At 41.9% G+C, this 17,353-nt stretch overlaps 1 protein-coding gene across 3 annotated transcripts in view; it reads left to right on the plus strand.

Moving 5' to 3' along the window:
- LOC122572791 (RNA pseudouridylate synthase domain-containing protein 2-like) overlaps positions 1-17,353 on the plus strand; it is a 172,807-nt gene that overhangs the window by 35,646 nt on the left and 119,808 nt on the right. The window contains exon 1 of one of the 3 annotated variants that reach the window (XM_043738238.1): positions 304-1,043. The exons of the other annotated variants lie outside the window; for them this stretch is intronic. Coding sequence (XP_043594173.1) covers positions 894-1,043 — 150 coding nt within the window. The 5' untranslated portion in view covers positions 304-893. Of the gene's footprint in view, positions 1-303; positions 1,044-17,353 lie in introns of those variants that run through there. 3 annotated transcript variants of the gene reach the window in all.

The raw sequence follows: 17,353 nt of genomic DNA on the forward strand, positions 1-17,353 counted from the left end.
AGTGTGACGCAGTCAGTAGCAAGAAGCGGCATAATATTCGCAAACCAGCGTCTAAACGACGAGAGTACATGAATAACGGTGGCTCGACCAGCGGGCGAAGGGTGCGTAAGAGTCGAAAGACGACAGACAATGGGGCGGAAAGGGAAAAGTAGAGGGAGTGAAGGATGAAAAAGTCAAAGGTACGAAACGGTCGTGCGGGTATCGGTGGAAAATGGGGTGGGCAGGGGGTGTGGTGCGAGCGTCTGGCGGCCTAGAAGCAGCTCGAACGAGGTGGTGGGGGTCGATGCGGCCATGTGCTCGAGCGTCGACGCTCGATCGGTGATCAGTCGTTGCCGCGCGCTCACCGAGTGCACGTTCGGTGCGTACGTATTATCCAAACCTCGTCTGTTACTCCGTCTCATCGTAATCGACGATCGAACCTGACGAGGGACAAAATAAACGAAACCACTGACCAACCGACCATTGACTGAATACAAAAATACAAGAAAATAAAAAGAAAGATCGAACAGAGAGAATTTCTCGGGACGAAATTTGTCGTTCTACGATGACGTCAGTGCACCCTAACGATAGCTCGTCACGCGTGTGATCAAGCAATTAAATCCTGAAATAGGGGATCGAGGATAGAATCGCGCGAAAAATCAGCCATCGCCGAGTAATCGTGTTGGAAGATGCCAAGGTGATCCTGTTGCTTGCCTCGATCGTTTCGTCACACGTTTCCTTGAGGCTGTTCGGCCTATAAATCGTAAATCGTAAATCGTAGATAAGAAGAAAACGCGTTAGCCGTAGAGTACGCCCCGTGATCCTGTGGTAAATCGTTTATTTCCGTTCCGCAAACGCATCCTGGCGCGTTGTTTTCGCCATACAGTGGAATCGTTGACGATTGTGCCGCGATCATGCACCACACGGCGCCCTGGTACCTACCCTGGGGCCTGAAGCTGGTGCCTCTGCCGATCCCGCCTGGACACCCCGCTTCTGGCATCCCGAATCCTGGATTGCACCTGCTCGCCCCGTTGCCAGGCATCTACGCCCCTGAACCGCGAAAGGTAGGATAGATTCTTCGTCGTACTTGTCTCCGTGTTTCAACTTTTGCTATATCGATCCGGTGAATTTCCGTCGGCGAATCGACGTATTCATTGTTTCGATTACACGAGCGAATTACGAGTTACGATATCTAGTTTTTTTTTTTCGATTACGGTATGCGTCGATCGTCTTGTTTTGTAGATTTTCATAGATTTCTATTCAAGGGTACAGTGGCATTTTGTTTTTTATCGCGCTATGGAGTTAATTTTTTGTGCGTGTTTCTTAAAAACAAATATACGATTAATGGTTTTATCCGCCTTATCTTAATGAACATCGAAGAAGACGATTGTCACAGACTTCTTGTCTACCGAAACGTTAATTATCAATTAGTTAAATTTCTACCGATGTAATTTGTATGTCGTAATATGAGGTATTAATTGAACGAAAAGTCACAGGCAATAGAACGTGAATCAATGAACCATCGTGCGAATTTTATATACCGTAAACAAAATTCTATCCTAGCTTTGTTTATTATGATCGCGTGAACGAGTAGGCTTTTCATATAATACGCGACACCCGCTTTCGGCGAAGCCTTCCTTTGTCACGAGCGTTTGTTGATGGCCAGATTAGGAGGATAATGTTATTGGCCTCGGTTGGAATGACCCCCTAAGGGTATAACGCGAAAACAATTCTCGGAAAAGGCTGACGAGTGGACGCGAGAGATATTAACGCGTTGATAACGGTGTATATACATTAGTTTAAACGGGAATAACGATATCAGGTAGAATAATGCGATTACTTCGGCTCAGGTAGCTCAGATAGCACGCGCTTTCGTTACAAATGACCACGCGAAAAAACACTACCGCGAATGCCTAACGTTAGCATCTTATTAGCTTCATATTTGCTTATTGTCCACGGCACGAGGCGGTTCCGTCGTAGAAAAATATCTTGCTCCGATGCAATGTTTATCCGAATGAAGCTTGGCATCGTGTTACGCGAATCACCAGCTCTCTTTGCTTTGATTAAAAAATCTCTGTTCGTCGGTCCTTTCACGGTGCCTCGCTTATTGTGCCCGTTTCGTTGCTATTAATTATAATCCAGCCGCGATTTTGACACCGAGACGTTGTGTAAACGAGCATCGGCTCGTTAACTAAGTTAACGCAACGTTGAATGCGCTCGCGCGCTTCTTTCGCGTATCATTTTATCGAGTTATATAATCGGCGCTTCTCTTTACTTAACAAATTCGGAGAATTTCGTTTCTAAACGCCTCTTCAAGGCGAACGTCCTCGCGAAGAAGGTTTCATTTTGAAACGATTTAAATTCGAACGTTAATTATCGTCGATTCCCGACCGTTGTATCTTATTCGTCGTCGCGATTGAAGGAACTTGCCCGCCGTTGATGCATATTTTACCGATCGCGAAAACGATTCTGCTTCGTCGCGGGGATAAATGCATTTTTTAACGAATGCACCGATCCGAGAAGCTGCAGACCTGTTTTTGAAGCTGAAACTTCGTTGGCGTTAATTATCGTCGTCCGGAAAAAGTTTCACGGTGAGAATTAGTCTTCGTCAATTACGAAGATTCTTCTCCCGCTTTTTTGTGCATCCGCGCGGTCATACGACGCTGTCTCGCATAATCGAGAGGAAAGACGCATTTTTCTATTAACTTTTTATCACTTGATGAGTTTATCACTTGATGAATATGAACTTTGTTTCACGTTAGCCCCGTTCGTGTATAACTTTTTGCATTTTTAACGATTGCAACGGTTTGAAAAATTTTTTTTCGGCTAGAACTTGGTCTACGTTAACTGTTGTCTTTTTTTTTATATAATTATGAAAATTGTAGAGATTTTTTTTGCCTTGTTCACCGCGAATTCTGTGAGTTAGAGTGTTTCGAAATAATTGATTCGTATCTTCTTTCACGTTAGTTGTATACGATATCGATCAAAAATGTGGAACAACTCTTCGAGGAAATGAGCAAATATTTTTTCACACACACAAAGTGGATCGTTTATGTCGAAGCTTAATTTTTGTCTTTGCTATTTTAACCTCTCCAAAAATCCGAATAAATTTTTAAATAGATACTTACCTGTTACGTTGTATATAGCCACTGGCTTTTAGAGTCAAATATTTGGAACCTCCAATAAAAATAAAGAGTCTTTTCGAAGAAATAAAAATGTCGAAACTTTGTTTAAACTATCAACGATTTACTTTCAGGTTTACATATACCGATAAAACTTTTTATCAAAAAGCCAACTTGAAAGAAATGATTTCCAAATTATTCCTCGGTATAGGTATATAAACGTAATACATACGTGTGTACGTGGTTACATGCGATACAGCCTTTCGTCGATTCTCGATAATCGTGCTAAGTATTATGCACCGGTACTCGAAAGTTGCCAAGGATGCGGAAAACAAATAGACGCTTAGGAGTCGGCTATAGTTCGCGTTATTCCGGCCGCTGTTGCTGCTCTGCTTACAACAGAACGTACGTTTTATGGAGTTAGATCGGTGTGCGCGCATTTTATGAAATACAATGAGTCATAGATTTGTTGGAATATCAATTTATGCCGCTTTTGTAGCGCTGTTCCTGGTGCGCTGGAGGAAAGACATTCGCGTTGTATCGAATTTCAAACGTATTAGAATGTTTCGTATTCGTTCGAGAATTGCTCGGTCTCGAACAAAATGTATTTTTCCATATCTCGCTGGCATTAAAAATCTTCGTTAACGTCAGAAAAATACAATTGGGACGAAAATGACGAGAAGCAGAGAGAAAATGTATTATTTGTAACGTTGATTAGAATTCGTACGCGAGGTAGAGGAATCTGTGACTCGTTGCATGAAACTAAACCGTCGCGTGGCCGTGTTGTTTATTTCAATGGAACACCAGTCGAATCGTTGGCGGTTTCGCCATTTGCGGTCTAGCTGTTGGTGGTCGCGGCTGAAATTTGTGTTATTAACAATTAAGGCGTCCGAATATCGGATGCTGGTGTGAAACGGGAAACGTAGCGCGAAATGATAGATAAAATCGATATAACTTAACGCGCTAGTCGATGACGAAAACCATTGTTTACGAACGTTCGTTTCATCTGACGTTTGAAAACCACCATCGGAAACGATGGAGTTTCGAGCACATTTTATTCGACCATTCGTGACAACCGATCCTTTCGACGTTGCGAACGATATTAATAAAATGGATTTCATATGAAATATGACGCGTGATTTCACTTTGCGTAAATTATTCTGACATTATTTTATCACCGTTCTTCGATCTTTGAATTTTGCAAATACTTGCACGGATTTATGGTTTCTGCACACGACGCGGTAAGAAACGTTTCCGATACCACGTGAAATATGTGACTGAGACGACGCGTAAGGTGTGCAGGAACACGTGTGTCGCATGTTCCAGCACTTATCAACGAAGAATGAACCTTCGTGCCGTTTTGGTCTTGTCAGCTATCGAACCGTAGGCCTTTATTATCAGCAAGAAACTAAGCCCTATATCGTAGCTCTTTTACTTGGATGTTCCATATTTTCTTATATTTCGTTTAATTTCTGACAAAAATAAATTACGTGTATCCTTCTTGTTAGACAGTTCGTAACGAAATTTAGCAACAGTTCGAACTTGAGTTTCAGTTTAAATTTGATAGAACATCTGATCCCAATTATAGCCAGAAGAAGAAGAGGCGAAGAATTAACAATAGAGAAACGTTTCACGACCATAACTTTTAAAATGGAATTGAAATATTCATCTTTCGACTGACGCATAATAATATTCGTCGGATACATGAAAATTTGCCCAAACAGAGTACCATATAAGTATGTACGTGTCTCTTGGATCGTGACCAAGGAACGAAAGGTTTGGAATTCAATTTGGAATAAAATATCCGGCTATATGAGGGCTGTTTTTCAAGCTCACGAAACACGTTTGACTCGGTGGTTCCTAAGTGATAACTTAGTAATCACTTTGACCTTGCGAATGCGGGTTAATATCGAATACAGCTTCGGAAAAAACAGGGTCTATACCAACCGTTCGTCCGTCGAAAACTCTTTAGTTCGACAACGTTCACGTGTAAGCAGTTGAGAAACTTTTATTCCCTGTCACGTAGAGCAGCATTCGCAAAACTCGACGAGTTGGTCATGACTCACGAACGTGGCTGACGTGTTCCTCGTTTGCTTTAATTTCTCTTTCAATCGTCTTATTAATGTAGCCACGCGATAGAAGATATAGAGAAAGGGGGCACGAAGAAAGAAAGGGAAGCTGTTCGAATTTGGACGACGATCGTAAAATCTTCCGTTTTTCAACGATCATAATGGTTTAAAGATCCTATTAGAATCGCTCGAAATTGGCACTCTTCGAAGTGCAAACACGTGCCGGTGCGATCGTGTTTCAGATTTGGACGAAAGTTGTCGCAAATAGAAATAGCACTGATTTATCACAATAATATCTCGAATTTATGAATTCTCCAGTTTTTTAATTTCAAATTCTCAAATATTCGATCTCTGGAATATGCTAATATTTAATTTCTAGATTTTTTTCAACATTTAAATTTTCGAATGTTCAAACATTTAAATATTCAAACTTTCGAACAACCTTCGAACTGAGTCTTGCAGTCGTAGCAATTTCAGAAAACATTGACTCGAGGCGGAAACACGTGTCGTTAGGATCGTGTTTCGAATTTTCAATGAAATTCGCAGCAAATACAAATTGCACGGATTTACAATGTCCAAGACCGTGGTCATTATTATTAGAGTAATTTATAAATAGCGAAGAACTGGTAACGTTGCAGTTCTGCTTGGCTAATTTTGAAGTTTGAATATACGTATACTACGGTGTCAGAACTCCTTGTCGTTCATAATTTTCGTTGTGCCGTCTCTGCAACGATTGTTGTGTCGTTACGAAGGTACGTAAGACCGTGATATTTAAGACCGACATCTTTTTCAACGCTAAGCCTACCAAATCCATCGAAATAACTGCATTCAAAATCGTTTTTGAGATTACGAAAATATCCTGGCGCTTTTAACAAAATTATTACATATATTCCTGTTCGATAATTTTACGAAAATTCCTAATATTATTAGTTGATAAATTATCGTGCAACATAGTAACGATAACGATATCAACAAATTTATTAAAAATAGACTCGATCGATTTGGCTTGCAAGGGGCTCGTATCCGATTCACTGCTTTAAATCGCCTTCTATAATCGTAAAAGATACAAAGAGAAGAAAACCTGACACGTGATATCGAACGTCTTCGAAAGTCGCTCGATCATTATTCAAATTCGACGTGGACGTGGAAAAGGAGGCAATGGTGTTCGACGATTCCCGCGCAGTCATTCTTAAAATCCATCAATGGTGGTGAAATGGGTTCGTTCACCCGAGCTTGTTAAAGCGAACGATGTAAAAAGCGCGGAGGAAGAGCGGACACTTAGTGGAAGTTCGAATCGAGCAAGTGGCGACCCGAGTAGATGGGGTCGAAGCGCGCGTCGTAAACGTCCGCCGGCTGCATACCTATAATTTGACGAGCACTTTGCCATCACTTTACCATCGTTTTGCCGCTTTTCAGCCGGTTTTACGCGTCGCGGGGCTCACCTTTGCCGAGACACTGCATTACCGTAATTCGTGAAATATGAAATTCACGAATTTACGGGGGAAGAAATTGCGCGAAAATCGTATCGATCCGTGCAATGTCGTAAAGGGCAATCTGCTTCTGAATAATTTCATTCCAGACGAAATATCGTTCGGAATTTTATCGATCGCGGGTCGTTTCTAAATTTTTCTCAATTTTTAAGTTTGATAATGACTGAGAAAAGTGTGACTTGAAAATTAAATTAAGTTAAGGAAAGTACTGCAGTTGCTGCTACTTCGCACTTCTCCGCAACTTGATTCGAAGGATCCTTGTCTTTATGGCTCGAAGGTTGTTGTTGGATCTCCTAAACAATTCGCATCGAAGTCGTAGAACAACTGTGAAAGCAAAACTAGGTTGTTGAAAATCGCTGATAATTCTTTGTGTAAGTGATTAAGTAAATAATCACTTTTGGAATGTTCGATAGTAGAATAGATACGCAAGAAGACATTCGATTTTACGACCAATTGCAAGCGCGGTTTTGGCAACACGAAATTGATTATTCCATTTTATAATTGTTTATCATATTTTTTGCCTCTGATCATCGTATGTACGTAGTCTGAGTATACCAAGCGTTATTTCGAATCTTGTATAACAAGCGTTTATTTTCTTTACATCTCGAGGTAACACTGCAACTCGTTGTTCCACACAAGATCGAAATAATTTAAACGCAGGCTTTTACCCGTGGTTTCGCGAACATTTCTAGCTTCTACCGTCTTAATTTCCCCCTCTCTTTGCCAGTCTGGTTGCTCTAGTTTCGTAGAGCTTAAAACGTTAATGGGTCGTGAGAGAGAATGTTGTGCGTTTCGTGATCGAGAACGATTTCATCGGTCGTGTAAGTCTTCTCTTCGAGGCACATAGATCCGGGATCTTGGACAAACTTTTGCGTTTGAAACGAGCACCGACCGTATCGTTACGCGTATATATCTTGCGCGTGTCCCTACCAGCGTTCCCTTTTTCCCCGCTTTTATGGACAAACCTTTATTTATGTGCGTGTATTAACTGCAATATGCAATGTCCGTGAAAATCGAGGTAACGCATACTACGTGCAACAGTTTACGAGCAGATAGGTGTGTCTCCGTTGCTTTGGTCGTTTCGTGCATTGGTATCTTTCCGCTGAAAGATACGTGCGCTCTCCGTGTCTTAATTCCCTCACGGTGCCATTGGACTTCCTCCCTATTCGAGAGAGGATATATAACGTCCAGTAACTGGTACAGTCGAGAACAGGATGATTTTACAGAGCGAAAATAATTTGGAATAAAATTTCTTCGTAGAGACTCTGCGGTGGAGAAAATTGATGGATGCGTGTGATTTAACCGTGATCGATTCTGATTTATGAACTAATTTTTTATTCATTAGCACGTTCACGTCCAACGAAATAAACACTAATCGAGCCGTTTCAAGGAAAGGAAAAATTCTGACATAATCTAGTGAAAAATCCTGCTTATTTGTCCCTTATTTGTACCAAAAATCTAACGATTTGTCGTACGAGGCTTTTTTTATCGCGGAACGCTAAGAATGGAACAATGTTCCTCGTTATTTCGTTCGTTGTTCTTTGTTCTGACACTAAAAAAAAGTGAATTGTTTCCTATTCTTATTTAAGATCACTTTATATCATAGTTATTATTGAATCGTAATAAACGCAGATTGAAATAAACATCGTATAGTTTGTTACATCGTAATATACTTTGTAGGGGTTAAGGTAGTCGGGGTGCTGTCAAATAGGAAAGTACAATGCGGTTATTGGATCGAAATCGCTACGGGACATTGCTGCCCGTATCGCGAAACGCCAAACCCCTCAAAAAAAGCCGACGTAGCGAACGTGTCAAGAGCCAATATTTCTTTGCAACGTTTATTTTGGGATTCCTCTCGATCGTACGTACATCATCAGGTTCTACGTAATCGAAGAAACGATAGCTATATAATTGATCAAATAAATCAATAGCATCCTAGGAAACTGACGTTACGTTTTCATCAACTCGATAAAATTTCGCTAAAAAAGCCAAGGAAAGGTATATCCTCGCTTTTTACGCCATCTCCATGGTTGTATTGTATTCGCGAGCACGTGGTGAATCTTCATAATTTATCTGTTCACGGGATGCATCTGCATCGTTTTTTCCTAAAGTTACGTTCGAGAAGCATGCGTTGAATTTAATATGTAAAATACGGCGTGTATGATCTCGGGACCATAGAATCGAAAACAGACGCGCGTCGATAAGAAAAATGCATGAATTTACGTTTACGTGTAGAAATCGAAGACGTTTCTTCTCTGCCCGAGAGAACGAGCAACGAGCAAAGAAACTCGCGAATGGTCGCATGTAGATAGTTAATTTTCCTGACATGCTGTAAATTTCGGTGAATTAAACGGGAGCTGCGTGGCACGTGAAAAATCGCGAATCAGAAATGTACGGCGAAGAAACGCGAAATGTCAACGATTACCGCGTTTGTCTTTGTCGCCGCGGTGCAAATTAACCCGCCAGAATAGCGCTGCGTCTAGCGACTGATATATATTTAAGTGCGTTTGTCACAGACTAATCTAGGCTTTTTGTCACACTTCCATGTATTGTCCGAGAGACAATTTAGATTGCGTTCGAGTTCGAAACAGCTTTGGCGCTTCCCATATTAAGAGCTTGAATCCTCGAATTTCATAACACGTTGATGGCCGGATTTAAGTATCTTGGAAATTTCAAATTCTTGTGTTTCCATGATGAAGATAGGTGTACTCGTGGGCCATGATCTCCGATGCTGCAAATCTTCGATTTTTTGAATTGTTAAGCCTTCGAATGTTCAAATTTTTAAGCGCTGAAATCTGCAAATTTTCACATCTTCAAATTTCTAAATATTCGAATTTCCAAACTCACGATCGTTCGTATCTACGAAGTATCGATATTGTCGAGTCTTGAGATTAAATTCCCGGTCTCAAATTTGAAGAAATCTTAAGTTGCTTTTCATTTACGGTCGTGGGTTCGATCGGCAATCCGAAAGTCGACTAACCGAAACCCATCGGTATTAATCAAACGCGTCGTTCATGAAAATCTTGCAAGTCCATCGGGTTTCATTGACACGAGATTTCATCGATGGAATGTGGTTTACATGGACGTTCAATTAGTTCTGTGACGGAGCTGCGACGAGGCTCGGCTTCCTATTTTTCGTCGATATTCGCGCCGCAGTCACTTTGTATCGCGTCACGGGCGTTTGATCTACGCGTGATCTATGTCTGTCCGTGCGAATTCTCGCCTCTCTTTGAACGTTTCTCGCCACAGGAGTGGGCAGTGGCTATTTTCGGAGAGTGTAATTATCTTTGTACGATAACTCGATCGCCACTCGGTCCAACGTTCTTTCCGTGACGAACGAATAACTAAGCGCGACGAGAAAAAATGCAGATAGAGAGGAGAGGTTAGAAAGGGAGGGAGGGAGAGAGAGAGAGAGAGAGAGAGAGAGGAGCTTATGTAATCCGTAGACCTCCACATCGTTGACAGATGACAGAACTGTCTTTTTCGTTGCCAGAAGAACCGAGGTTATATCTATGTATATATTTATATACCGAATGCGTATGACGACCTCTTTTCACGATTTTCGGCTTGCGCCAACCGAGGTCGTGTTTCGATCGTCGCTTAACATTACGTGATCGAGAGAATTGGTCGGTCGATCGATGAAAATCGACCTTCAAATCCTATTTTATCGAAAACGTAGCGTCGCACGAAAAAAATGTTTTTCTGTATTTTATTTTATTTTCACGCAGAGTTCCCTTTGCCGATTGTACCACGATCGCTGAGACATCTTGTATAACCGAATAATTTCGTGTCGTAGTAATCCGTTGAAACAGTTTTGTAACAGTTATTAGTCGTCCGAGACATCGTTGAAGATTGAAATATGGAAGTTTATGCGGTAGCTTATGGGTGCTTTGATGTATCGTTTCGAAGCTGGTAAGTAAATATACTCGTAGACCATTCGTCCAGGGATCGTGTCTTGGCTCGTTTACGACATTCAGTAGGTTACCTAGTTATCAACTAATTGACCACAACATATCATATCGGCAACGCAACTGGTTTCTTATAATATGCTTGTTTACCTTTTCGAATTATCTTAAAAACATACCTACCATGCTATTATCTTAACAAGAGTGGAACCTGTTCAACTCGGAGCATTAGCTTAATTGCCGTTCTCTTCCTTCGATTTGCAATTTCAATCGTCTTCGCGAACATTCGCTTTATTTCTCCTAATTCCCTGCAATCTAATTTCTCGACATCCATAATTAACTTTAATCCTTCGCACTCCAAGTTGCTGTTATATCTTAAGAACGCCTCTAAGGCACGCTAGTAATAATTAATCCGCGGATCTGTGTGCGTCTGTGGGAAATTTAAAGATGCAAGACCTATGGATTTTTCATCGAATTACGACACGATGGAAATTATCACCAGACTGTGGATCTATGGATGGAAAAATGCGCATGATGTATCAAAAATATAACACTCGTTATAATATTTCACAAATGAAACAATTGTCTATCCAGATTTCGTTCTTCTAGTCGTATGCATGAAAATTTCAATTTGCCTGTAAATATTCGCAGTCACACCCATCACGCTTTGTACACGCGCAACACGCTAAGACAAAGTGGATATTGCAAGAAAACCTAGCCGAGAGAAAATCACGGTGCAAAGTTCGATCTATCGGAGAATCTTCGCGTATTACGTCGAGATCGGAGCGAGAACAACAAGGCGTGGACGTTATCTCAAAGAAAACGTATCGAACGCACCTATTCCAGCTCTATTTCTTTTAACAGCCTCTGAACGCCTCTTTCTTTTACCTTTCTACTTCTTCCCCTTCTCTATTTCCTCTTTGATTTTCCTCTGCTTTACCCTTTGCCTATCTTTGCTTTTATCCTTACTTTCTCCTTGCCTTTTCTCGTCGTCCGACGTTGCCTTCGTGCTTGGAGCAAAGTTAGTCGCTCTCCTCCTGGCGGCTGAGTTTCACTTGGTTTAACTACGTTGGCTTGGGCAGGAATGCAGAAAGACTCGGAGAGACGCAGCAGGCGAGATCGTACTAGCGTGGAAAATAGGAAATATGCAACGGAACAGTTAGACCTTGGCTTCCACGTGTACTCTCTCGTTACTTCCGGCTGTCGTCGATCGACGTCGATGTGCTTTTAGGTAATGAAATTAATAAAGTTCACGGACGTTGGCAGATGTTGCGTTTGATCGGTTGCCAAACGGAGATTGGACGAAGCTGGCTGCTTCTCCCTGGATTTTTCTTTATTCCCTTTCTTCTTACGTCGCTTTTCTTACGTAAGATATTTATTTAACGTAACGGAGGCCCGGCTACAGAGAAATTTACAGTGTATATAGGGTATGCTGATAAAACCAAGCAAGGAGCGATTCCTCGTAAAAATAAATAAATTCAAAATGTAGGATAAAGTTTTCGCGTGCAAGATCTCGTTCTCGAGAAAAGTGATTTTGAAAATCTGCTCGCTACACGCCCGCTAGTTTCGTCTATTTTGGCATATTTATTATTAAGTAACTAATTCAAACGGAAGGAAACAAGGGAAAGTAGAAGTAAAAGAGCAGCTGCGACGAAAAGGTTTCGGTTGGCCACGTCGGAAGAGATTTTCGCGATTTTCGATAAATCGTAAAGGATAGAGATATTAGTCAAAAGCGTTTGAAGGCTGATGCACAGTGACATCAGAGTCAGAGAAAGATAACATTGTACGATACGAAGTTAGAACCAGACAGCGGCAGAAATACTGGAAAACCTGTCGTATCCGACGAAAGTTATCCCAGCCGAGGAACTCGCGTGTTAGGCTGGCATTCGTTTGGCCCGGCTTTCGAATATCTACCGTTCTGAATCATTTTTCATTCTTAACTTCGATATTCTCCTACGATATACGACGTCTTGCAAAATCTTCGAAATATACTCTCAGTCGGCTTCTTTTCGTCTTTCGACAAATTAGTACACAAATTATTTCTTCGAAATAATATCCCCCAATATCTTCGATCATTTTATATTTTCAATTGCGTAATTAGGTTTAAACAAATTTAGGAAATGCAGTCGCGATCGCGTAAACAAATCTCTTTTGTAATAGAAAGTGCAATGCTTATGAACATGGCTGTACGTCGGCAACATCGTTTAAATAATTGAATGGACGCTACGTACGCGTCGCTATCAGCGAACGCATTGAACAAACAAAAGCTAACGTAATTACCAAATTGTATCCAAATCTCCTCTGCAATCCAAAATACGATACTGTATCATTGCCTCGTATCTGGATACAAAAATCGATCGTCCCTTGAGCATTCACTCTGATTAACCGCCTATCTGGCAGCTTGCTGTATCCAGGATCCAGAGTAGTATGAAATACGTTTGGTTCGTTTGCAAACGGTGTAACCCTTTGCGGCACGATTTCACCGCTTCGCGAACGAGACGAGAAGCGGCTGGAAAACACACGGTCGCGTCTTCGAACTCGGAGTACCAGGAAACGAGTTCGCGAATCGAGCCCTCGAAAGACATATTCCCAACGGGTGGAGGCCCGGCGTTCTGCCTGTCTGCGAAGACGAGACGTTTGAGTGACACGGTTCCGCAACTATGGTTCGGCCATATTGCGGCAGGCTCGCTGTACGCTGCGCCAGCCAATATAGCCTACATATCTAATATAAACGGAATTTCATTTGGTTAATGCGGATGCGCCGCATTGCCAGAACAGCCCCCGGTTTGTTAGGGGACCTGCTCTCCCCGCTCTCTCTTTCGCCTTTGTGTATGCGTGTTCAGTCAGTATGCGCGCGTCTCTCTCGTAGTTTCTCTCGTTCTCTCTCGCTATATGTACGTTAGAAGGCGAACCGATACGAGCCGGAAGAGATTGGTCGACGAAACGATGCTCGAAAATATCTACCGTCCTCTGTTAACCCTCGTATGTAGCATATACATATGTGTATATACAATTGCGTATATCGGTGAACCCCATTACGTAATTCCGGAGGAATGATCATGGCGTTTTCCTGACCTTTTCTTTGGGCGGTGGACCTTGTGGGTCTCGTAGGCAGATATTCGTCGTGTTATACCACTCCACGGTATTATAATATTTTGCATTTAGCGATGCTTATTGAAGAATTGAAACGTAAGGTTTATTACGGCGATCCTCGTACAACGCGCGGTTAGGTTCGGGTTAGATACATTTCGCGTTATAGGAAATCGCATTACACGAATCTCATTTTTATAGCAGTTATAACGCAACCTATAAATCTTTTACGGGTTTATCTATTAACTTCTTTATCTATACATAAACAAGAAATAAACACACGTTCGCTACCCGCAGTGGACTGGAGAAAAATACCCATCACGGCTCATGTTTTATTTCTTGTAGCTTTTTCTTGCTACTGCAATTTTTTGTCGCGTTATACGAGCCCACGTTATGTAGAAATGTGTTATATGGGGATATGGCTTGTATATAATATATTTTTATTGAGGTGGAATTATACCGAAATTATCTAAATTACAGAATCATAACTTGTATCGTTTATTATATAACTGACCTAGTTCAATGTTATTAATCTGATCGCAATCGATCTAAAACTTTCTGTCGTTGAAATTGAAAAGTTGAATGTAAATTAAACCTTGTCACAAATACATCCAACTTTCGTCCATCTCGTTCGTCCGACTTCAGTTTCATTCATCATCTATCATTCTGCTTATCGAATTGCAACTATAATCCGTGTCACGAATGCGTCTCAACGTTACGAAGCAAGAAATTCTCGTTTTTTCATTGTTTTATCATTGTGTTCTCTCTTGTAAGAATTGTTTACTGTTTGTCAGTTGTCACGAAGAATCTCGTAGAATCCTCGTCTGTTGTTTCAAATACTCCGAAGCCAGTCTTGATCGATCCTGCATTCGCAAAGTATATAAAACACCACGAAACGAGACCATGTTGTCTTCACGATGGAAACAAAATTTTCAGCTCAAAAGGCTCAAAGCTGCTCAGTTCGTACGTTGGAATTCCGCAAATGTCATAGTTCGAGCGTAGCGTAATGCGAAACAACGGGATGTTTTATCGTGGTCGTTGCTATTCGATTCACGCAACCCCGTGCTAGCGTTTCTAAGTTGGCTTGACCGCTTTTTATAGCGCCGTAGTCGACGAAAATACACGCGGTCGCATAATATTCTGGGTTAATAAGTTTTATTTCGCACGAAAATCGTGTGAATTGCGCGCTGCCGTGATGCAAGCCGGCTGGGAGCCGTGCGATTGCAGATACCATTTGTCACTGGCGCGCAGAAACACGTTAGCGACACGGGTCACGCCAATGTCGCGTTTCTTTCCTCCCTCGGCATCGAAGTCTCTCCCCTTCTAGCTATCGTTAGATCCTCGCCTGGTTCGACGCGGCGATAATTAATCGCCGGACGATATAAGCGAATCAATTGTTAAAGCAAATAATTGGTGCCGACGCGCATCTGCTTTCTATTTCAATCTCACGCGGAACACGCAATTAGTCTCGTCATCGCGAAAACAACCGAAGCATCGCTTTAACGAACAATGTCCGTTAACGTTGCCAAACGAACGAACTTTTAGAGATGTCGTTGAAGATTCGTGAAACGTGACGAGGATGTCACCGTAAATCATTAGCTGCCGCAGGAAGAAGAAGAGCGAAAGGCTTCCTGGTGGAAAGTACGATTAGAACAGACAGCGTCGTTAGAGCCGTTTTCCGCGCGACCATCGGACAATCACGGGCCATTTGCAGACCGCGACGCTGGGACGTAACCCGTGGCGTGCTGCTTGCAGATTTACGCAACAAATATTTTGGCAGCGAGCAGAGTCGGCGTTTCGTAATCGCGAATTCGCCATTATGGTCGTCGCGAGACCGGCCAATCGCGTCGCCCGCAAGATAGATCGCGAATAATTAGTCGCGGGTCAAGGCACGCGAGCCTGAATAGAGAAAAGTCGTTCATAAAGCCGACTTCTCGAGTCGAACGAAAATAGAATTATCTTCTCTGTCCTCAAGAATAGAGAGTTCTGTGGTATACACCGTACCCACGTTCGACCTGATGCAACGGTCTATAAGATGCCTCGAAGCGTTTATCGGCGATCAACCATTTACCGCTGTTGGGAAATTGCATTCTTCTGGAATAGTGGTCTTTCGAAGATTTGCTAACATCCTCGGATATTTCCTAACAGCAAAGCGTTTATTTTTTGTTTCGACGAATCTTGTTAAATTCTTACAGTAATTACTAAATTATTACGATTCTTATTTCTGACATCGCTTATTCACACACAGAATCCCGTTGTAAATGCCCTTGCGTACGTATCCTATTTTGAAAATTATTTCGGGTTCGTACGTTAAAGCGATCGAAGAATCGCCGATATTAATGATTCCATAACGCGAAACCGAGGGAAAGGAAGCGATAAACATTGGGAGGTGCCATAAATTATTAGGTCTTTCTTGGATCTGTGTCACGTGTTAGCTGCTATCGACTGTTTTGCCATCGTGACGCACAGAACGAACATTCTCTATAGAGTCGACATTGACAAATGTACAAACGGACGTCTAAAGTCCAAAAGGCACAACGGTATCAAAAAGTTTACTTTTACAATTAATCTTAGCCAAGATACAGGTTTTATAGTTTTGCTTTTACGGAGCACCGAACGACTGCTAGACAGTGACCATTTATCGTTTCTGTAACAACTAGGCTGATTTTATCGGCTGGCTAACGGGCACAGGTGACTCTCTTTTTCTTCTGAGAAAATAAATGTCGGACTTTGGAAATCGTTTCCACGAGATCGGCGCATTGTACACGCTCTGTCGTGTATACGTATGAATTACTTATTGAGAGTGGAAGTTTATGGTTGCACAACCTAACGAGTTATTCGCCCCTGTAAGATAGGATTAGTTTTGTTCATACGTTTACGTCGATCGATGCTTCGTATTTCTTGTTCCGTGTGACGTTCGCCTCGCGTTCTAGTCCAAGTTGTAGAAGAAATCGTAGATTAGTAGAAATCGCAATTTGACCTGTTGTCCATTTCGTTATCCGTGCATGAGTATTTGGACGCTTGGTGGAATCTAGTCAACACATTGGTATTTTTATTACATTTTCGATTATAATAGAAGAAGGTTTCTCTACTATTGATTCTTCACTTTTTCCCATATCTGGGATCAAACGTATCGTTAATCTAAAGCTGAAACAAGTGACATACCTTTATCCATCACGTTCCATATTTCTCTCTAATAAATAGTTGACACTTTGCAAAATCTGTATGTATAAAGTTTTGGAATATTTCAACGATTTGGTATAGCTTTGGTCGACAGCAAAATCTCGAGCGAGAACGTATCGCGTTTGATAGATTTCACGGAATCGAGTGGTTGATAGGCAGAGTTGTGGATCGCGGCTAGGCTTGGCTGGTCGCGTTCCAATGGATGAACTTTTGCCTAGCGGGCTTCCGGCGACACATCTACGTCCGCAAATACGCCTAAATCCAGACCGTTGCACGAGCGAGCTTTTCGGTCGGACTTTACGCTTTTCCGCGTCCTAGGCTTTCGGATACAAGTTTTCACGCGGATCGTATTATCCGCTTGAAACTCGACGCTGTCTCGTTGGAGAGGAGAAAAAGCCGCCCGTGGCTCGGCCACGGAAGAGGGATTGGATTAAAGTCGTTGCAGGGTTTTCAGCCGCGCGATTAGAAGCTCGTTGCACGTGTAAAAAGCTTGTACTTCTTTATTTACGAAAGCT

Source organism: Bombus pyrosoma, linkage group LG11, assembly GCF_014825855.1.
Source record: "Bombus pyrosoma isolate SC7728 linkage group LG11, ASM1482585v1, whole genome shotgun sequence".
NCBI classification, from domain to species: domain Eukaryota; kingdom Metazoa; phylum Arthropoda; class Insecta; order Hymenoptera; family Apidae; genus Bombus; species Bombus pyrosoma.